This window comes from Crinia signifera, chromosome 11 (assembly GCF_055691185.1).
Source record: "Crinia signifera chromosome 11, ASM5569118v1, whole genome shotgun sequence".
Lineage (NCBI taxonomy): Eukaryota > Metazoa > Chordata > Amphibia > Anura > Myobatrachidae > Crinia > Crinia signifera.
Window position 1 is genome coordinate 46,664,278 of NC_139227.1, and position 19,560 is coordinate 46,683,837.

At 47.2% G+C, this 19,560-nt stretch overlaps 1 protein-coding gene across 1 annotated transcript in view; it reads left to right on the forward strand.

Annotated features, from left to right (window-relative positions):
• The window catches only part of GARRE1 (granule associated Rac and RHOG effector 1), a 63,478-nt gene extending 47,059 nt beyond the window's left edge, over positions 1–16,419 (forward strand). The window contains exons 5-14 of the mRNA XM_083164129.1: positions 168–263; positions 898–1,059; positions 1,139–1,297; positions 2,549–2,646; positions 6,303–6,428; positions 7,575–8,608; positions 9,972–10,137; positions 11,864–12,001; positions 12,767–12,845; positions 13,712–16,419. Of these exons, the coding sequence (XP_083020255.1) occupies positions 168–263; positions 898–1,059; positions 1,139–1,297; positions 2,549–2,646; positions 6,303–6,428; positions 7,575–8,608; positions 9,972–10,137; positions 11,864–12,001; positions 12,767–12,845; positions 13,712–14,011 (2,358 nt within the window). The 3' untranslated portion in view covers positions 14,012–16,419. The remainder of the gene's footprint in view (positions 1–167; positions 264–897; positions 1,060–1,138; positions 1,298–2,548; positions 2,647–6,302; positions 6,429–7,574; positions 8,609–9,971; positions 10,138–11,863; positions 12,002–12,766; positions 12,846–13,711) is intronic.
• The last annotated feature ends 3,141 nt before the right edge of the window (positions 16,420–19,560 follow it).

Here is a 19,560-nt window from a genome sequence, read left to right on the forward strand (position 1 = left end):
CATAATACTAAAAGGTAAATGATTGCAACTCACCTTGCTATCTCAGGAACGGGCCACCTTTGAGTGTGGTCATGATGAAACATGAAACCAGACTGATTTGTAATTGAAATCGTGAACTTTTCTTTGTCAGTCTGTGGTAGATTTTTATTGTCTTGTTTGTGTTGCAGGCTTATAAGATAGCGCTGGAGAGTTTAGGTCACTGTGAATATGCAATGAAAGCCGGCTTCCACCTCAACCCCAAGGCTATTGAAGAGTGTCTGAAGGTAAATCGTTAAAGGCCAAAACATCAGTCACATTGATAGTTTATTTCCTGCATTGTACAGTTCATAAACCTCTTGGTATTAACGAATATATGTTATTTATATCGCACTTTAATGGGATAAGGACAGCTGTAGTCATTGTCCAATGCAGGCGCTGATGTATCGGACCAAAAGAGCATGTAGCCAGTCTGAGCATTACAATGTTGACCCCAGCACAGTATATCCCATTTCCTACCCCAAAGTCTCCGTCTATAGACAAGTTAGACGTAGGAGTGGTAAACTCAACATGCAGCCAATCCAAGCATCTAAATCTATACTAAACCCACAACCCCCTAAGCAGTGATGGCAGTGTTCCTGCACACTACTGCTGGCTGACTGGTCATATCTGCCTATGTAGCAAAGTTAAAAAGTTCCAAACTGCTATAGATGCGTCCTAGAAAACGATAAATCTTGCAGATCATCATGTCTGGTTCTTGTCCTGATTATCCGCCCCCGCTGCAGGTGAGACTTAGGACACAGACGCTGTGAGCAGCCAGTCTGCTTAATCCTCTTTCGGTTAGAGAGATAAAGACGTATAGTGCAGACGATTGTGCTGACCTCGTGGGATTTTGCTTTAACAGTCTTTTTGTCCCATCAGGGCTGCTGTAGTGATGCAGAGGCACAGCAGGCGGGGAGAAGGCAGACTCCACCTCAGCCAATACAGTGCGAGCTCCCGACCGTGCCCGTGCAGATCGGCGCGCACTTCCTGAAAGGAACGTCGTTCAACGAGTCCGCAACAGACAATTTGAAGCTGAAAACGGTAAAAGTGGCTTCTGCTTGCGCTACGGTAAAACCCTGTTTGCTTTAAACATGGCATTAAAACGCTATCCTTTATATAGCATACAATGCTGCAGCTGGTCAAGGATGCCGACGGGCACAATGGGATGACCGACAGGGATGAAACGGTGGTGACTGAAGTTCTCAATCAAGTGTGTCCTTCCACGTGGCGGGGGGCTTGTAAAACTGCAGTGCAGTTGCTGTTCGGCCAGGCTGGTCTGGTAAGTCGGAGAGTGTAACGCCATCATTATCCTGTATATTGTTATATCATTCTGTAGTCAGTGCTGCTATTTACTACCCTTTCACCTCATTGGCTCAGTATAGGTGGTAGGTTTCATGGCATATTAATAACTGGGTTCCGGATGCTTTCTTTCTCAAGGCTGCATAACCCAGGCTACACTGTGGGAATTTCTCTCACATCTGGATATGTGGCTGTTGCATTTGGTTATCGGGGTTGTTCTTGGTTAGTGTGTAGATGTTACATGAGCCTGGGTATTGGCAAATCAGATTAATGGGCGTATTAGGCACTCGCCTATTCAATGCTACAGTCACTCACAGCATTGAAGGAGGTCAGATCTGACTTTTTTTTATTATTTTTTTAAGTCAAATCTGTTTTGCTGGAAATGGCGTGGATTGTAGATTCCAGGGCGGGATTACGTCGGGACGTTGCGACAGACGGCATCCCCGGTTAAATACCCCTCAAAGTGAGAAACCTCACGATGCGGATGTCTGTCCTAAACCTCAAGCAAACATCTTCCTATCTGCGTGTGTTAGTCTCCGTATCATCCGTCTGTCTGCCCATAATATGACAGCAGCGTTCCCAGGCACACCCGCCACGGCGAGTTCTTACTTGCTGACTGAGTCTGCAGCCCACACATACACATCTCTGTACAGTGCTGAAGCCTGGACCTTGTATAATCCTAGAGCAGGGATGGAACCACGGTCTTTCATCCAGTGGGGATTTTTATCGTTTCCAGGTTATGATGTCATGGGACTTTTGTGTATCGTTGTCCTGTGATAAGAACAGAGGAAACACCTGTCGCACAGCATTCCTCTCCCATGGGCAGGAAGACACCCCCCCCCCCCCCCCCCCACTCCACTCCTCCTCCTCCCTGTCTGGGTGTGAGAAACAAGATTTTGGCTGCCACTGAGCTTTGTATTCAGACCCCTCGCCCATTCACTTTTCTGATTCTTAGTCACTGTCCTACTGTGGAGCTTTGCAAAGTTTTAAGTAAGATTGTTCATCTCAAGCGTGTGATATTTATAGGGCTGTCCTATGGACCGATAATCAGACTATAGATAGTTCAATGTAAATCTGTTCGTTTCTGTCTGATCATAGTTTTATTTAACTTTAGTAGGAGTCAGAATAAATCTAGCGTAGAACTAATGCAAGTTTTGCACGTACGCGGGACAGCGCTGACTGAAACGTCATTGATTTACAGCTATTTCCTTCCCTCTTGTGCATCCACCAGGTGGTCGTTGATACAGCGCAGATTGAGAACAAAGAAGCTTACGCACCACAGATCAGCCTGGAGGGATCACGGGTTATTGTCCAAGTCCCGTCTACATGGTAAATAACTTTCTGCATGCAGTAGTAGTACCACCACCACCACCACTGTGATCGGGTGCCTGATGGAATCCAGACAGTCAAAACCCCATACCGGCTATTCTCCCTCGTGGGGGTCCACAACCCCCATAGAGGGAGAATAGAATAGGTGGCGAGCACAGCAAGGGGCTTTGTTGCCCTAACCATGCTGTCTAGGTCTGGCCAGTCGGGATCCCGACTGTCTGAACCCTATACCACACCCGCTGTGATCATGGAGAATTATTTCCAGGCTGCTTTTTAGTCTACAGATGTATTTGTGCAGATGGAGCTATAATGCATAGTGAATTCATGAATGATCAGGGGCCTTGTGTTGGGAGATCAGGTCTTACCGAGCCGTCTGTGGGACAGTTACATTACAGATCATTGTCTTCTACAAAAGTGTTACCAGAAATTCCCCAGAAGTTCTTATGCGGCTCTGCCTGCTGGGTAGTGTAGCCTCCCTACCAAGAATAGAGGGGACAGATTGAGCAGGATTCTGGTAGTCACAATGTACTACAGCTACTGGGGTTTTGGGAATGCTATTAAAGGTCCTTAATTGGTAAACAGCCATATTAATTTGGATTTATTTTATTAACACTTACATATATACAGTATGTAGTATGTGCACTTGATATTGACAGTGATGAGAACAGTAAGATAAGGGGGAGGTATATAGGACAGAGATAATAGAGGGGAGTACAGGGATCAGAGAGGACAGAAATTAGAGAATGGAGTGTAGGGGGATAGAGATGAGAGAACAATCCTGGTAGTCCCTACTGTATTTACCTCTGCTTTGATGATCTATAATTTCTACTTCAAGCCATAGAGGAGACAGTGGTACGCTGGGGTATAGGTTGATGGACCTGGCAAGCAACACAAATGGGTGATCACAGGATCTACAGATTATCTAAGGTTTTATCTTTGGATGCCGGGTTACACCTTTCCTCTTTGAAGTTGCAATTCTCGGCGTTGTGGGTCCTGTTCCAAAGGAAACTGGCTTTTCTACCAGATGTCTGTACCTTCGTACAGGGGGCTATCCGGATCCAGCCTCCGTTTGTCCCCGCTGGTGGCCCCGTGGGACCTTTCCTTGGTCTTCCGAGCTCTGCAATTCCCTCCGTTTGAGCCCTTATGGTCGAAAGATCGGTACTTGTGTATTTTGGCGGCGCCCATCGCATCGCATACCATAACGCATACGATGGTATGCGATGCGACGCGATATCGTACGATAGTGCACGATGGCATACAATTTTGAAATTGTATGCCATTGTACATGGCATACAATGCCATACGATGCGATGCGATTAAACATTGTATAAGCACCCTAATGGGTGCTTATACAATGTTAAGCACCCAAATGGGTGCTTACAATGTTAAATGCACCCCCACGCCACCCCCCCACTATAAACGTGAACCCGAAGCGTGGCGAGCGGCGGCGGTACGCGTCCTACAACCTTTTCATACCCCCACTATCCACGTCGGCGTGGAGCTGAGAATAGAATAGTGTGGCGAGCGCAGCGAGCCACCGAGCCCGAAGCGTGGCGAGCGCAGCGGATACCTGTGAAGCCCGCGAAGGGACGCTTTTACCTGTGAAGATATCCGCGTCCCCTCGCGGGGCTCGCTGCGCTCGCCACACTATTCTATTCTCAACTCCACGCCGACGTGGATAGTGGGGTTATGAAAAGGTCGTAGGACGCATACCGCCGCCCCTCGCGGGCTCGCTGCGCTCGCCACGCTTCGGGTTCACGTTTATAGTGGGGGGGTGGCGTGGGGGTGCATTTAACATTGTAAGCACCCATTTGGGTGCTCAAAAGCACCCTTTAGGGTGCTTATACGATTTTTGGTCGTATAGGGGGTCAAAATCGCGTCGCATCGCATGCCATCGGGTGCATGGCATGCGATGCGATCTGTTCGTCGTACGACGGACATCGGGGGCGCCGCCAAAATACACAAGTACCGAAAGATCTTCCGTGGCTCACTTGGAAGATGATCTTCCTGTTAGTCATTGCATCTGCTAGACGGGTGTCTGATTTATCGTCCCTTTCGTGCTGCTCCCCTTACAGATAGAGCCTTCTTCAACTAGCCTTCTCTGGAGAGCGATGGTGAGCCATGGCTCACCAAGGCTTATCATCTATTGTTCTCAGCTGCAATACAATACATAGAACAGTACAGTAAGGGATTAGCAGAGGATTAAGTCTGACAGCTCTGGCTCACTTAATCTTATTAAAGGGCTAGATTAGGTTGGCTCTATCTGTATTTTATCTTCCATCTGGACAGGGCGGTTCACTGAACTTGCCCCTCTCATTTACCTAAAGTGGTCTCTAGGTTCCACATAAATCAAGAGATTGAAGTCCCCGCTATTAGGAACTCGGGACAGACTGCGGCGGAGTATTTTATGTGGTTCGGGCCCTTCACCTGTATGTGAAACGGACGAAACCCATTTGCAAATCGGGTACCCTCTTTGTCCTATATGGTGCCTACAAGTGGGGTTGGCCGGCATCTAAGCAGATGGTGGCCCCTTGGATCAGATCGGCTATCCGCCAGGCCTATGTGGACTCTGGCCTAACAGTCCCTGATGGTGTTTGGGGTCACTCCACATAGTCGGTAAGTGCTTTTTGGGCTGTCCGTGGTGGGGCTACAGTGGAGCAGCTGTGCAGGGCGGCAACATGGTCGTCTCCTAATACCTTACCTTGCGTTTGATACCTTTGCTTCCGAGAGCTCTGCTTTCGGACAGAGTGTCTTTAGCGCGACTCAGATGCGTCCCCACCCTTGAGGTGTTGCTTTAGGTTTCTGCGTAGTCCTGTGTCTCCTATGGCTCGAAGTAGAGATTTATGTTCTTACCTGGTAAATCTCTTCGAGATCCATAGGAGACACCTAGATCCCTCCCTGATGTGCCTGCTATTATCCGTTGCACTGCAATTTATGGTTTTACTGTTATGTTAGTCCTCTTGTTATGTGGGGACTTGTATGTTATAAGGTTTCTTCCTTCTCTCTTTGCACCTGCCTTGGGCTTGCTTACTAAAACTGGGGGCAGAGGCGGGGTATAGGAGGAGGCAATTTTTTTACCCTTTGGTGCCTGCCAGGTCCATCAACCTTATACCCCAGTGTAGCCCTGTGTCTCCTAAGGATCTCGAAGAAAGAGATTTAACAGGTAAGAACATATCTTGTTTTTTTCTGTCCTGTGACTAGAGAATGGTGGTTAATGGAAATGGCGAGATAAGTGAAAACCAATCTATATATGCTATATAACATAATCTCAAACACAATCATTAGCACGGAACAACAAACTGTAATTTACTGTCCTGTGACCGCCAGGGAAACCAGTTAACAGGCATATGGTTTAGTGAGCAGAGAGGCTTTGGAATGTCCCTCTGAGTTATTCCTATAATGTGATCTGTTCTATCCCTTCACATGAATGTGTTTGAGAGACTTTGAATGCATATTAGTTTTCCTTCCAGTGACGTTTGTTTGGAGAAAAAAATTCTTTCTATCGATATCCATAATTTGAAACAGCAAAGTTGCGAGTTATGGGACTGCCAGGTTTTTCCATCCTTGAGGACTCCTTACTTACTATATAGCGGTCAGGATTTTGGTCCATATGTGACATGACCACAGTTTTGTCATTTTGTTCTGTTTTGTATCAGGTGTCTGAAGGAAGACCCAGCCACCATGTCTCTGTTACAGCGGAGCCTGGACCCAGAGAAGACCTTAGGGCTGGTGGATGTGCTGTATACGGCAGTGTTTGACGTCACACGCTGGAAGGAGGGCCGGTACATGATCACCTTTTCTTTTCATCTCCCTAAACTATTTGCTTTTCCCATAAATACCATGATCTGTATCATAACTTTATTCCAAAGTTGTTCTCAAACTTCAAAATTCATAGCACCTGGAATAGCATTTCCTGAATTACATAAAAATGTCACACTGCCCCTGCCATTACCCTCCTCTTACAGCTGTGTATAGGGGCTCCCCCAGTGGCTGTAGGAGGAAGCGTTCAGTGATCACACCTGTATGTATGCCATTACCCTCCTCTTACATCTGTGTATAGGGGCTCCCCCAGTGGCTGTAGGAGGAAGCGCTCAGTGATCACATCTGTATGTATGCCATTACCCTCCTCTTACAGCTGTGTATAGGGGCTCCCCCAGTGGCTGTAGGAGGAAGCGCTCAGTGATCACATCTGTATGTATGCCATTACCCTCCTCTTACAGCTGTGTATAGGGGCTCCCCCCAGTGGCTGTAGGAGGAAGTGCTCAGTGATCACATCTGTGTGTATGACATCACCAGGCATCCAATATGTATATATTGCTTTCTGGATAAAATATCCCATATAGTGTATCCTCCCCTTATTGTGTTTGTCTGGCTGAGAGTGGGGGCTGTTAGCAGAAGACTATATTACAGCTGGAACAGATGAAGGTGTTGGCTCTTTGACTCCTCTGAATGTGTTGTACACTATAGGTATATTCTGTTTATTTGGACCTCCTCCCCTCATATAACAATAGGGGTAGTGCAGTGGCTCTCAGGACTGGAGGGTCCAAGTTAATCCAAAGCTCTGAAGAGTCCCTGCTGTAGATGAGCATGTAGTTCTTGCTAGAGGGCTGCAGCCTCTATGTGCATTGTATGTAACCATGCGTAGGGTGGAAAGCTACATTAAGGGGAGGTGCTTATGAATGTAAGTGCCCGCCTCCCTCTGCCACACCTTCTGCTAATTGCTTGTCACTCCCACCATTGACTTCTAGAATGGGGTCTGCATTCTTCATGCTATTAAATGTCCCCACTCTCTGTGACTGCAACGGATCACAATCGTTGCAAATTGGGGTGTAGGAATATAAAAATGGGGTTTCCGAATGTCCCATTACATGTGCACTATTGCCTGCCCGTCATGTGTCACACCCATATAAATCTCTCATTTGTTGCAGGGAGCAAGCGCTGCCAATCATACAGATCCAGCTACAGCGGGAGATCTCTGAGTTCGGGAACCACATCGACCTCCCACACGGTAACGGCAGCAAGTCGGCCGGTGGACTGCAGAAGACCTTCTCCAAACTGACTTCCAGGTTCACCAAGAAAGTGTCGTGCAGCGGTTCCGGCCACAGCGGGAGCTACTCTGTCCCCCAGACACCTTCCAAGCACGTCTTAACCACTAGCCACTCAGAGGAGAAGGCTAAGCTCCCCAACCACACAGACTCCAAGCTGCAGAGCATGCTGACCATGGGGAACTTCTCCAGGTCCATGGACAACTCTCATTCCTCACACAGCACAAACAGCCAGCTCGTTAACGGCTTTCTCATTGACCGCCGAGAGGACTTATTTAAAGGAGATGATCTAAAAGATGAGAAAGGAATGAACTTGCCATCAGATCAGGAGATGCAGGATGTCATAGATTTTCTCTCTGGGTTTAACATGGGCAAATCTCAGCAAACGTCACCCGTGGTGAAGAGAAGAAATTCTACTACATCTTCTACAGTTCCGGAGCAGAAACAAGGGGCGGTGAAGCCGCCGGCCCAGCCGGCTATTCACCCTCCCCTGCATCCTCCTCCTCCTCAGCAGCAGGGATTGTTACAGCAGCCGCCGCTGCCCTTATCGCAGAAGCAGCAATTGCAGTATTATCAGCACTTGTTCCAGCCAATCGGCCCACAGCAGCAGCAGCAGCAACAATCGCAGCCTCCCCCAGGAAAGTGGTTAAACAGCTCTGCCCAGCAGTCGCCGCAAGCCGTCGGGAGCGGGTTGTCTTCTCTGGGGCAGATGGGCCAGTGGAGCGGCAACCAGGGGGTCTCCGATCTTAGCTCAGACTTGTACAGTATGGGGCTTGTCAGCAGTTTCATGGATAACATGATGTCTGAAATGCTGGGGCAGAAATCTCAAGGACCTCGGAATAACACCTGGCCAAACCGCGACCAAAGTGACGGTGTGTTTGGGATGCTGGGAGATATTCTGCCCTTTGACCCTGCAGGTAACGTATGCTGGAGCTAGCAAGCGAGTAATGAGATATAATGATGTTTCCACTGGTCCTGTAACTGCATATTATAGCCCGAAGTGGCCCTATAACTGCATATTATAGCCCAAAGTGGCCCTATAACTGCATATTATAGCCCGAAGTGGCCCTTTGCTTGTTTCTCCCTAATGCCCAAAGTTTTATCTCTTCTAAAAAACACAACAACCTCTATCTATAGCGCCACAAGATCCGCAGCGCCAAGTTACATTATAAATGTACAAAACCGGAGCACACTGACATACAGTACAAGACAATGTAGGACGGTTTCAGGGTATATAAACGTATCTGCATCAGCAAACGACAATGAGGATAGGGCCCAATTCAGTAACGCTCTGTTCCCATAGCATTTGCAACAGGAACTGATGTTTTGCCTCTGCGCATGCATGTAGCAGGGGTGCTGTGCTGTGAATGCCTTCAGTAACTTGCACAGTCGCCGAGGCGTTTGCACAGGGTGGAGGGCAGGTGGCTAGTACATGGGGACACCCAGCTTTTCCTGGGCGTATCACAAAAACAGGGAAACGTTGGGCATCCCCATGCGCCAAACAATGCAAATATGGTTCAGGCCAGACTGACTTATATTTGCGAACAGAGGAAAAATCATTCAAGGGTCGGCAACCATCAAACTATTCTGCCCCCGTACACTCTCATTCGAGTGGGTGTTTATGGTAAACATCCATTCACAACGGGATGTTCGCACGGCGATGGGGTTGAGCATTAGCTCGCCCTGCAGACAGCATTAGGTGGCTCGCTAAGCAGTGAATTTATGCTGCTTAACGAGTCAACCTGAATCAGGCACTTAGTTTCATGGTGGTAGAAAACTGAGGGATTCCATGCCATTCCATGTGGGGCATTGACGGTCTGATCCAAGTAGGGCCCTCACAGAACACTTCCGCATCAGTGTAAAGACGCCCATGTACTGTGCATGGTAAGAGTGGCAGATATTTATGTACATGGGTCCAGTACCATAAGGAGAACCCAATATATTCATGGTGTTTGCACCCTTCCTGTGCAGGACGGGGTAAGCTATTGCCCTCTGCCTCGTCCGTTACCAGTAATTACATGTCACCCCGTATATATTATCCTGCCTGCTGACCTAATACACTGTGTGTGACCACGATACAGACCGCCTACCAGTGTTGGGTGAGTTTGTCCTGTAAACACCGGCATTACTGGCTGCTGACTGGCACCAGCCCGGCCATTGTGCTTCACACACAAGCAGAAGACTGAGGGGCTTAAAGGATTACTCACCGGCCTAGCGCAGAGAATAGAGCTGAGCCTGTTAGCAGCTGAATGTTGTGTCTGCTTTTTCCATCTCTTTCAGTTGGCTCAGACCCCGAGTTTGCCCGGTATGTGGCCGGGGTCAACCAAGCTATGCAACAGAAACGGCAAGCACAGCACGTCAGTCGCCCGAGCGCCACACGTAGCAACTGGCCCCACCCCGACGATCCGCACAGAACATGGCCTTTCCCGGAGTACTACAATGAGCGGTAAGAGATCCGACACGCAGTCCATCCTCACAGGGACACAGAGGATCCTCTACTCAGTCAGCACGGAGGACAGGACAGCAGGATATGCTTATTGTACACCATAATTACAGAATCCATTAGTAGAACCGCGCTTAGTGTTCTGTATATGTGACACATTGCTCCCTCGGAGTACAGATGGACAGGCAATGTTTCACATATACAGTACACTAAGCGCGGTTCTACTAACAGATTGCTCTCTCGGAGTACAGATAGACAGGTGTTTAGTGTAATGTATATGTGACACATCGCCTGTCCATCTTTACCCAAAGGGAGCAATCTGTTAGTAGAACCGCACTTAGGGGGGTATTCAATGTCAGGGTCACTTCAGTCGAGCTTGCTCGACCGCCGTGACCCAGTCCCGTTCTCGGTCAGCTCGACCGAGAACACGCAGGCGGGATTCAATGTCCCGCCTGCCGGGGAGCATAAAGGGGGCGTGGCCGCGTGTTGCGGCCGGGAAGAGGCGAGCTGCAGCCGGCAGATCGTCACTTTCCGGCTGTTCTCGGCAGAACGAGCCCGACAGCTAGTGATGTCGGGCTCGTTCTGTCGAGATACCCTGCTCAATGCTGTCGGGGAAGACAGCATTGAATAGGGCCCGGCGGGCATCTCCCCGACGGGAGGTGCTCGCCGGAGATTGAATATCCCCCTTAGTGTACTGTATATGTGACACATTGCCTGTCCATCTGTACTCCGAGGGAGCAATCGGTTAGTAGAGTTTGCTCATGAGTAATATGTAACACTCCAGCTGTTATGGAACAGTAAGCCTCTGACACTGTACTACGATAATAGGTTTTATGCACTGATACATACAGCATTGTCCAGAGGTAGCCTAACAAAAAAACTCTGGCAGGGCATGCTGGGAATTGCCTACCCCTGGTTTAGGGTGTTAATGCAATATGACACATTTTACTTGGAAAGAACAACTCATATGAGTGCTTATTCATTATAAGGTCCTTATTCAGATCTGATCGCAGTACAAATTTGTTCTCAAAATGTGCAAAACCATGTGCACTGCAGGTGGGGCAGATGTAACATTTTACATGTTGGGACCCACCACTCCCTGCCAGACAGGCTGCCCCTGGGACACACCTCCCTGCGAGCCGGCCAAACTGCCCCTGGGATGCACAACCTTACGTGTTGGCCAAGTTGCCCCTGGGACGCACCACCCCCCTGCCAGACAGACTGCCCCTGGGACACACACCCCTGTGAGCCGGCCAAGCTGCCCCTGGGACACACACCCCTGTGAGCCGGCCAAGCTGCGCCTGGGATGCACAACCTGTGAGCCGGCCAAGCTGCCCCTGGGATGCACAACCTGTGAGCCGGCCAAGCTGCCCCTGGGATGCACAACCTGTGAGCCGGCCAAGCTGCCCCTGGGATGCACAACCTGTGAGCCGGCCAAGCTGCCCCTGGGATGCACAACCTGTGAGCCGGCCAAGCTGCCCCTGGGATGCACAACCTGTGAGCCGGCCAAGCTGCCCCTGGGATGCACAACCTGTGAGCCGGCCAAGCTGCCCCTGGGATGCACAACCTGTGAGCCGGCCAAGCTGCCCCTGAAATGTGCACCCCCACCCTCACTTATGGAAGTCATTATAAAGAACGCCATGTTCCTCCTTTTCCCTTTCATGCTACCCGTATACTGACCCAGTCTGATGGTCGGACGCACCACACAATAAAGCCTCTTGTTTTCTAGTGATGGGATAAACAGCGGCTGGACTGGTGCCCAGGGAGACTCGGCCAGTTCAAGCGACGAGACCTCTTCTGCTAATGGAGACAGTCTATTCTCCATGTTCTCAGGTCCAGACCTTGTTGCTGCAGTCAAACAGAGAAGGTAAATGATGTCTCATGCGCAAGCTCTTATCTGATTTCCGTACATTGTGGCTTATCTACCAGTTCCTCATTGTTCCCCAGCAGTACGGGGCAGTGCTAGATTTAGGTTGTATACCTGTATACAGGGATCTGGTACTCCTCCCCCCCATAGACCTGAGACCGCTCCGAGCCCCCACTGTGCCCCTTGCTAAGAGTCCATTGTAGAACAAGGAATCAGACCCATGTCTCTGAGCTGGACCAGGTCTCCGTGGAGGCTGTCATGATGGATGTCCGCCAGCCGTCTGTAGTTTTAAAATGCAGCAGCTATATTGTTACAGCTACTCGGAGCGTATTTTAGTGCTGCATTCTTAGGAGCACTTCCCCAATTGGTCAGAGTAAGCATAGAAACCTAGGGGGAAACTTACGAAGATGGGAGCTCTATTGAAAAAGAGATCAATCAGAATCAACTTATTTAGAAATGTTTCCATCTTTGTATATAAACCCCATAGAATCGGATAAGAACCACTTGGCTCGTCTTGCCTGCCCATGTACACACTTACACACCAGGGTTACCTTTTGTTGGGAACCAGTTCACCTACAGTACCAGTATAATTTTAGAGTGATGGAGGAAGCCGGAATACCCAGCGGAAACCCACGCAAGCACAGGGAGAACTCTACACAGATAGGGCCATGGTGGGAATCTAACCTATGACCTGTAGGAACCAGGACTGTATAAACCTGTGAAGTTCTGTCCCTAACATTTCTTCTTGTGTTGTTGTCTGACCAGGAAACACAGCAGTGGTGAGCAGGAGGCAAACACACTACCGTCACCACCGCTCCTCTCCACAGTGGATGACCTCAACCAGGTGACACTTCAGTCTGCTTGTGTATATGTCTCAAATGTTGTGCTTAGGATGATAACTTCCCCTTCCTGGCAACCGCTCTGCTGCATGTTGGATCAGGCATGCAGAGTGGATTGAATCATGAGACCATTGGATCCACTGATGGATCTACCAGAGTGGGGAACTTTTGGAGTGAAGGAAAGTTTTGTGTTATTATCGTTTATTTATATGGCACCATAAGGGTTCTGCAGCGCCTGACAAAGAGATGAGCAAAAAGAAAACAAGAATATATTTACAGTATTACAGTACAAATGCAAGTTAGGACAAGTACATGGTAAATAAAAGACAGTTTTAGCAGCGGACACTGGTATACATACAGATGTGGCCACATATATCTTGGCTTTTTTTCTCAATTTGTCACAACATGTAAAACACGGCTTAGCTGTTTTTCCAAATGTAGCAAGTAGATATAGTCTAAAAAATTTCTGAGGCAGTAGAACTTGTATAAAGTAATAGATTAGAGAAGCAAATTTGTATATACAACTGACAGATATAATCTTAAAAAACCACATGAGGATAGAGGAGGGCCCTGCTAAAGAGCTTACAGTCTAAAGTTATATCTTATCAGATAATGAGGATTAGTGATCTGTTTGAGCACTCAGAAGTAGTGTTCGGTAGGTGCGCCACCAATGGTTATCTGCCTTGTTCTCCATTTTCACTGTAGCTTGGGTTTACTGAGCATAGCCGTTCACAAGGAGCGGAGGCATGAGGCACAGAAATAAGCTGCAGAAGTCTTGGCAACACAAGCCCATGTGTGCATTGGTAAATCCACATAGTAGCACATGCCTGTGAGCAGTCCCCGGATAAACATGCTTCTTACTGTGTTTCAGGAGAACAAAACCAAAACGTGGCCGCCTAAAGCACCGTGGCAGCACTCCTCTCCGCTTACCAGTACACTGCCCAATCAGAGTTCTTCTTTGTACCACATGACAAATCCTGTGAGCCAATGGAACGATACAATGCAAATACTACAGTCCCCAGTGTGGTCTACAGCCAGTGACTGTGCTCCTCCAGCCGGGATCTCCTCCACGTTTGCTTACGCACAGCAGCAATCTCAGCAAGCAAACAAGGGCTTTAAATCCTTCCAGATGAAACACGAACGCCGACCATCCTACTTGCACCAGTTCTGACCCAGCGGCCGAAACGCCATTTCAACTGTGTTGCTATGGGGAAGGGGGGAGGTGGTTATTGCAGTCTGATGGCTTTGGGGAGGGAGGGGTGATGTATTGAGGTGCAAACAATTTGAGGTGTTTGGTTTTGATCTTGTGTTGGGAAAAATAGATTTAAAGCCTGTTACGTTACAACATTGAGTTGACCTCCTTTCCTACAGCCTTCGGTGAAGCCTGGAGTTGCTAGTGTTGACGAGTGTAGTCCCGGCACACTGATTCTGTTCTAATCCCCCTACCCTAAATTATAGAAGAGAGATTCACTACAAAATAGTCCTTTAGCAAATCCCCTTTCCGAATACTCTTTACCATTTGATCTTTCCAAACTTGTAGTGTGGTCCCCATTCTGGACCATTTAAATCTCCCCCGTTCTTACCAATCCCCAGATCAGTACTTTCCTGCTCCCAGTAACTTTATGGAACCTGAGATAGTTGAGATGAAACCAGTTCATAGTTCCGAACTCTACATCATTGAAGCATCTTCAGAGCAGCACCAAGATGCAGTCCTAGTATTTTTATGTTGTTTAGCATTGTCCGGGGATGAGGGGCACAGGCCCATAAAATAAAAATAAACCCCTAATTTAAAGAAGTGCCAGTTAAAGGCACACCTGATTATTTTAGTGCCCCTATGAAGGCCCTGAATTTAATTTGTATACAGTTCTGTTCAAGCCACTGAGGGCTGAAATCTTAAACTGCAGTAAAGTACGGCCTGTTCATTTCATATAGACGGGGTGTAGTGCAGAATTGATTGCATGGTGGCTGCAGGTAATCTCCCTTCCTCATCTCCCTCGTTCCTCTCTCCTTTTTTTTTTTTATTTTAAATATATATTTGTATCTTTGTTCTATATGGCCAAATGCATTATGCACACTCAACTCCCGATGAGGGAAAAATTCATTCTGGGATATTAAAGTCTTTCAATATTCTTTAAAAAAAAAAAAAAATGTAATCTATGTGAGCTGGCTCAGAAATAAACTAAATTAATTAGCAGGTAGATTAAAGGATAAAACATTTATATTTTTAAAGAACAAAAGCGTAAGGTCACTTAGCAGTGCCATGGTAACGTACCTACACGAGTTGTGTGGCTTCCAACCAAAGTGGCTACAGAGATACATATAATGGTGCTTATGACGAAATTGAAATTGTTTATGTACAGAGTTCCCATTTTATCCTAATCGATGTTACAAAATATTCTTTATATATATAAATATATATATAGTTTCTATGTATTTAAAATGTCATTTCATCTTTTGAAGCAGCCCTTATTGTTAAATCCCCCCCCCTATTTTCTAGTTTGAAAAGAAAAATAAGTATTGACAGTATTAATCTTATTTTTGTATTTTCTTAAATTGTTATATCACAAATATACGTTAAACTGGTTACTGTGAGCAAGAGGAGGCTTACCTACTCAGCAGCAGCGCGGCAATGCTGAAGCACATTTAGAGGTTTTTGTTTTTTTACGAAGCTTATCTAATTATACCAAAAATCTGTATAAAACACTAAACTATATAAAACACCCCAACCCAGGCAGTTACGTCCTTTCTGCCCCGCTCCTTCTGTACAGAGACATATTTCATAGTGGCCCCCAAACGTTACTTTAGTGCCGTGTGAACCGTCTTTGTCCCCCATCAAGTCTTCATTTTCTCTATGTTTACAGAGACTTGTGTGCTGTATATAGCCCCCTCCCCAGTGACGTGCTCTGCACAGACCCCCGTGGATTTGCTTCATTTGTTTTTCCTTTTACGTCTGTTTATAAGGATATTTTGTACCACTTGTTTGAAGATTGGCTCTAAACGTTTAGTCGTGTATAGATTTAACAAATGGTTCACTTTCAGTCTCCCCAAATAATCCCCATCCCCCGCCCGCCTCCGCAGCCCTTTGCACTTAATCTTCCCCACATTTTATCAAAATGATTATGGTCTTATTAATGGATAGACGTATATATTTGTATTGAACAGACGTCTCAAAGTGCCAACTAAATGTTCCACAGACTATATATATATATTTTTTTTACTCGTATTTTGAAGTCTTCTAAATTAAATGTGACGATTCGCGGAAACTGAAACCTGAGACCATTTTTCTATATGTTGAAGCTTTGACCATGTAGGTGCTATGTTTGGCTTCCAATTTTTCCTGCTCAGCGACCCCTCTGGCGAGAGAAGAGGGCACCACTTCTCTCTAGGAGCGCTGCGCTTGGCACGACCCCTCAGAGCCTTTGCCAAGTGCAAGGGTTTGGCGCTGTGCCAGCCTGGTCCCCACATTCTCTTTTCCAGCAAACACTTCTGAACTGGAACTGTAAATTTTGTATTTTACTTCTAAAGCTTCTGTAAGTAAAATAACTATTTGCTTTATTAAAGATACATTTAATAGTGTGACCTTATCTCATGGTTTCTTATTTGCACGTGTGATTGTACTGCTGCAGATCTGACAATTTGGACCTTGTTCCTTATTCTGGTTCACTAGCAAAGGCAAATTCCTTCTCAAATGGACAAAACCATGTGCACTGCAGGTGGGGCAGATGTAACTTGCGCAGAGAGAATTAGATTTGAGTGGGGTTTTTACATCAAAGCGAGATCTATATTGCAGTGTAAAAGTAAAGCAGTCAGTATTTACCCTGCACAGAAACAAAATAATTCGCCCAAATCTAATTCTGCACATTTTACATCTGACCCCCCCCCCTCCCCCTGCAGTGCACATGGTGGTTTCCATTTGAGTAGGAATTTGGCTTTGCGAGTGAACCAGAATAAGAGCCCTTGTACAAGGTGTTAAGCCCATTTCACAGTATGGACCTTGTACACAATGTATGGTGGAGGTCTTAAAAGAATACACTTTCCCAACCTACATTTGGCCATTTATATAAAGATTCAGTAAACTGGTCATTTAATAGACAACTCCTTTTGGCAGGATGGATATGACGGACCAGCGCTCTATAGCAGTCCATTGAGGGAGAGAACAGCACAGTAGAAGCTGTTGTGTCTTTGTTATTAAATAACTTGGGTAATAACTGGTGTTTTCATGGGTAAATTCTAGTCCTGCATGACGGGTCTGGTACAGAATGTCAACATGGTCTGAATGGATGTTATGCTGACATTGTGTCAACATAATGTTTTTCTATTGCTATAGCCCTGATTGGGATGCAGCTAGAACTTTGACATAGATCAAGGTGCTGACATCCCAAACACAAGTATGCCAGGGTTGGTTAGGATTAGGCTGCCAGAAGGTAGGGGTACAGGGCTAGGTCACTTACAGGGCCCCTGTCAGGATTCTCCATATCGGAAGGCCGGTCTTTTGACCGCCGTGATATCCCAATCCCAATCTTAATCTCAGCCTAACCATAAACCTGTAATGTTGACAAAATGAGCAAGTCAATGTTGTGAATATCAACGTTCAGACCTTGTTGGCAAAAGAACGACATATTGTATGAGTATGCCAACAGCTGTAGGGTGTTCCTGGTGTTTCTCTCCGATGACTGCAAAGTGATGCCTGGACGATTGGGTGAAAGCCGCTCGTAGCCTTTCCTTATGCTAATCTCCCCTCACACCCAGGAATGTTTAGCTACTGTAATTGGCGCCATGTTGGCCCCTAAATGTCAGGATATAATGACCTAAAGATCATCTGCTCTGTAGTCTCTCAGCCCAAGATGGCAACGGGATTAACCCATTGCAGTCTGATTTAAATTGTAGTTTTCTAAATTGAGTGTTGAACAATGTTAATATTCTTATTTTAAAGTGGCTCACCACTGGATCTGCTACTAGTGCTAGGGCTGGTGAGCCTGACTAGATGTTGGGCCTGAAAGGGTTAAAGTATAAGAGAGGTGTGTTAATGCTTTCTCTGTATACTTGCTCACAGCTAGAGGGAAATAACGATTAGACCAGGCATTCCCAACCACGGTCCTCAAGGCACACCAACAGTGCAGGTTTTCTAGATATACAAGCTTGAGCACAGGTGACTTAATTAGTATCTGAGGGATTCTGATCAAACCATCTGTGCTGAGGCCTGGATATCACTTAAACCTGCACTAATGGTGTGCCTTGAGGACCGTGGTTGGGAATGCCTGGATTAGACACAGGGTAGTAGTTATTTAGAATAGAATCAACTTTATTGGCCATGTATGCTTGCGCACACTAGGATTTTTTTGGTGGATTTACAGTGCAGCATCAAGCAGGGATGAAGGGGGGGGTGTGTGTGAAGGCATTACATGTGGGGAACACATGCCCGCCGAGCTGCACAGCGCCTAGGCAGCCATCAGCGGCGCCACTGGTCGCTGCAACAGCCAGGAAGGTAACATTAACCAGAGACCGTACAGTTAGTACATAGGGAGCACATACTCGCCAAGCTGAACAGCGCCTAGGCAGCCATCAGCGGCGCCACTGGTTGCCGAAACAGCCAGGTAGGTAACAATACAAGCAGAGAAGCAGAGACAGTACAAGTATCACACACGGAACATATTTGGCTGAGCTGCACAGCTCCTAGGCAGCCATCAGCGGCACCATCTTGATCATGCTGCTCCAAGACAGCAGAAATAATATTATTTTTATTTAGCATGGCAACTGAAGCATGAGTTTGACTGGATTTAGCACTTTTCTTCCAAAGCTGGCACACCCTGCCAGCAACAAGCTGTGCAACTAGTGACGGTACAGCATACTGGCTTTGCAAACAGTGGTTACGGAGGTACATGGTACAAATCATTGTAAAGAAACAGTAAACAAAGAAAGTAATACAAAGCTTGGTACTTGTGTATTTTGGCGGCGCCCGTCGCGGGCATCGTGTGCCTTAACTTTAAGGCACACGACGCGACGCGATTTCTCCATAGGCTTCAATGTTAAAATATTTTTAACATTGAAATACTGTCGGTCGCGTCGGACTTGTGCCATTATAATGGCACAAGATCAAATGTAGTTGATAAAGTCCATCTAACATAGAAAACAATGGGAAATGGGCCAATATGGCCCATTTCTCATTGTATATGGCCCCGTCATGTCCAAATATAAATGCCCCCCATTGTCAGCGGCACCCCAGTATTGACGCCAACCTGAAGCGTGGCGAGCGTAGCGGTACGCGTCCTACGACCTTTTCATACCCCTACTATCCACGTCGGTGTGGAGTTGAGAATAGAATAGTGTGGCGAGCGCAGCGTGGCGAGCCCCGCGAGGGGACGCGGATACCTTCACAGGTATCCGCGTCCCCACGCGGGCTTCACAGGTGTCCGCGTCCGCTCGCCACGCTTCGGGGGCTCGCTGCGCTCGCCACACTATTCTATTCTCAACTCCACGCCGACGTGGATAGTAGGGGTATGAAAAGGTCGGAGGACGCGCACCGCCGCCCCTCGCGGGCTCGCTGCGCTCGCCACGCTTCGGGTTGACGTCAATACTGGGGTGCCGCTCACAATGGGGGGGGGGGGCAGTTATATTTGGACATGACGGGGACATATACAATGAGAAATGGGCCATATTGGCCCATTTCCCATTTTATTCCATGTAAAATGGACTTTATCAAGTCCATCTTATCTTGTGCCA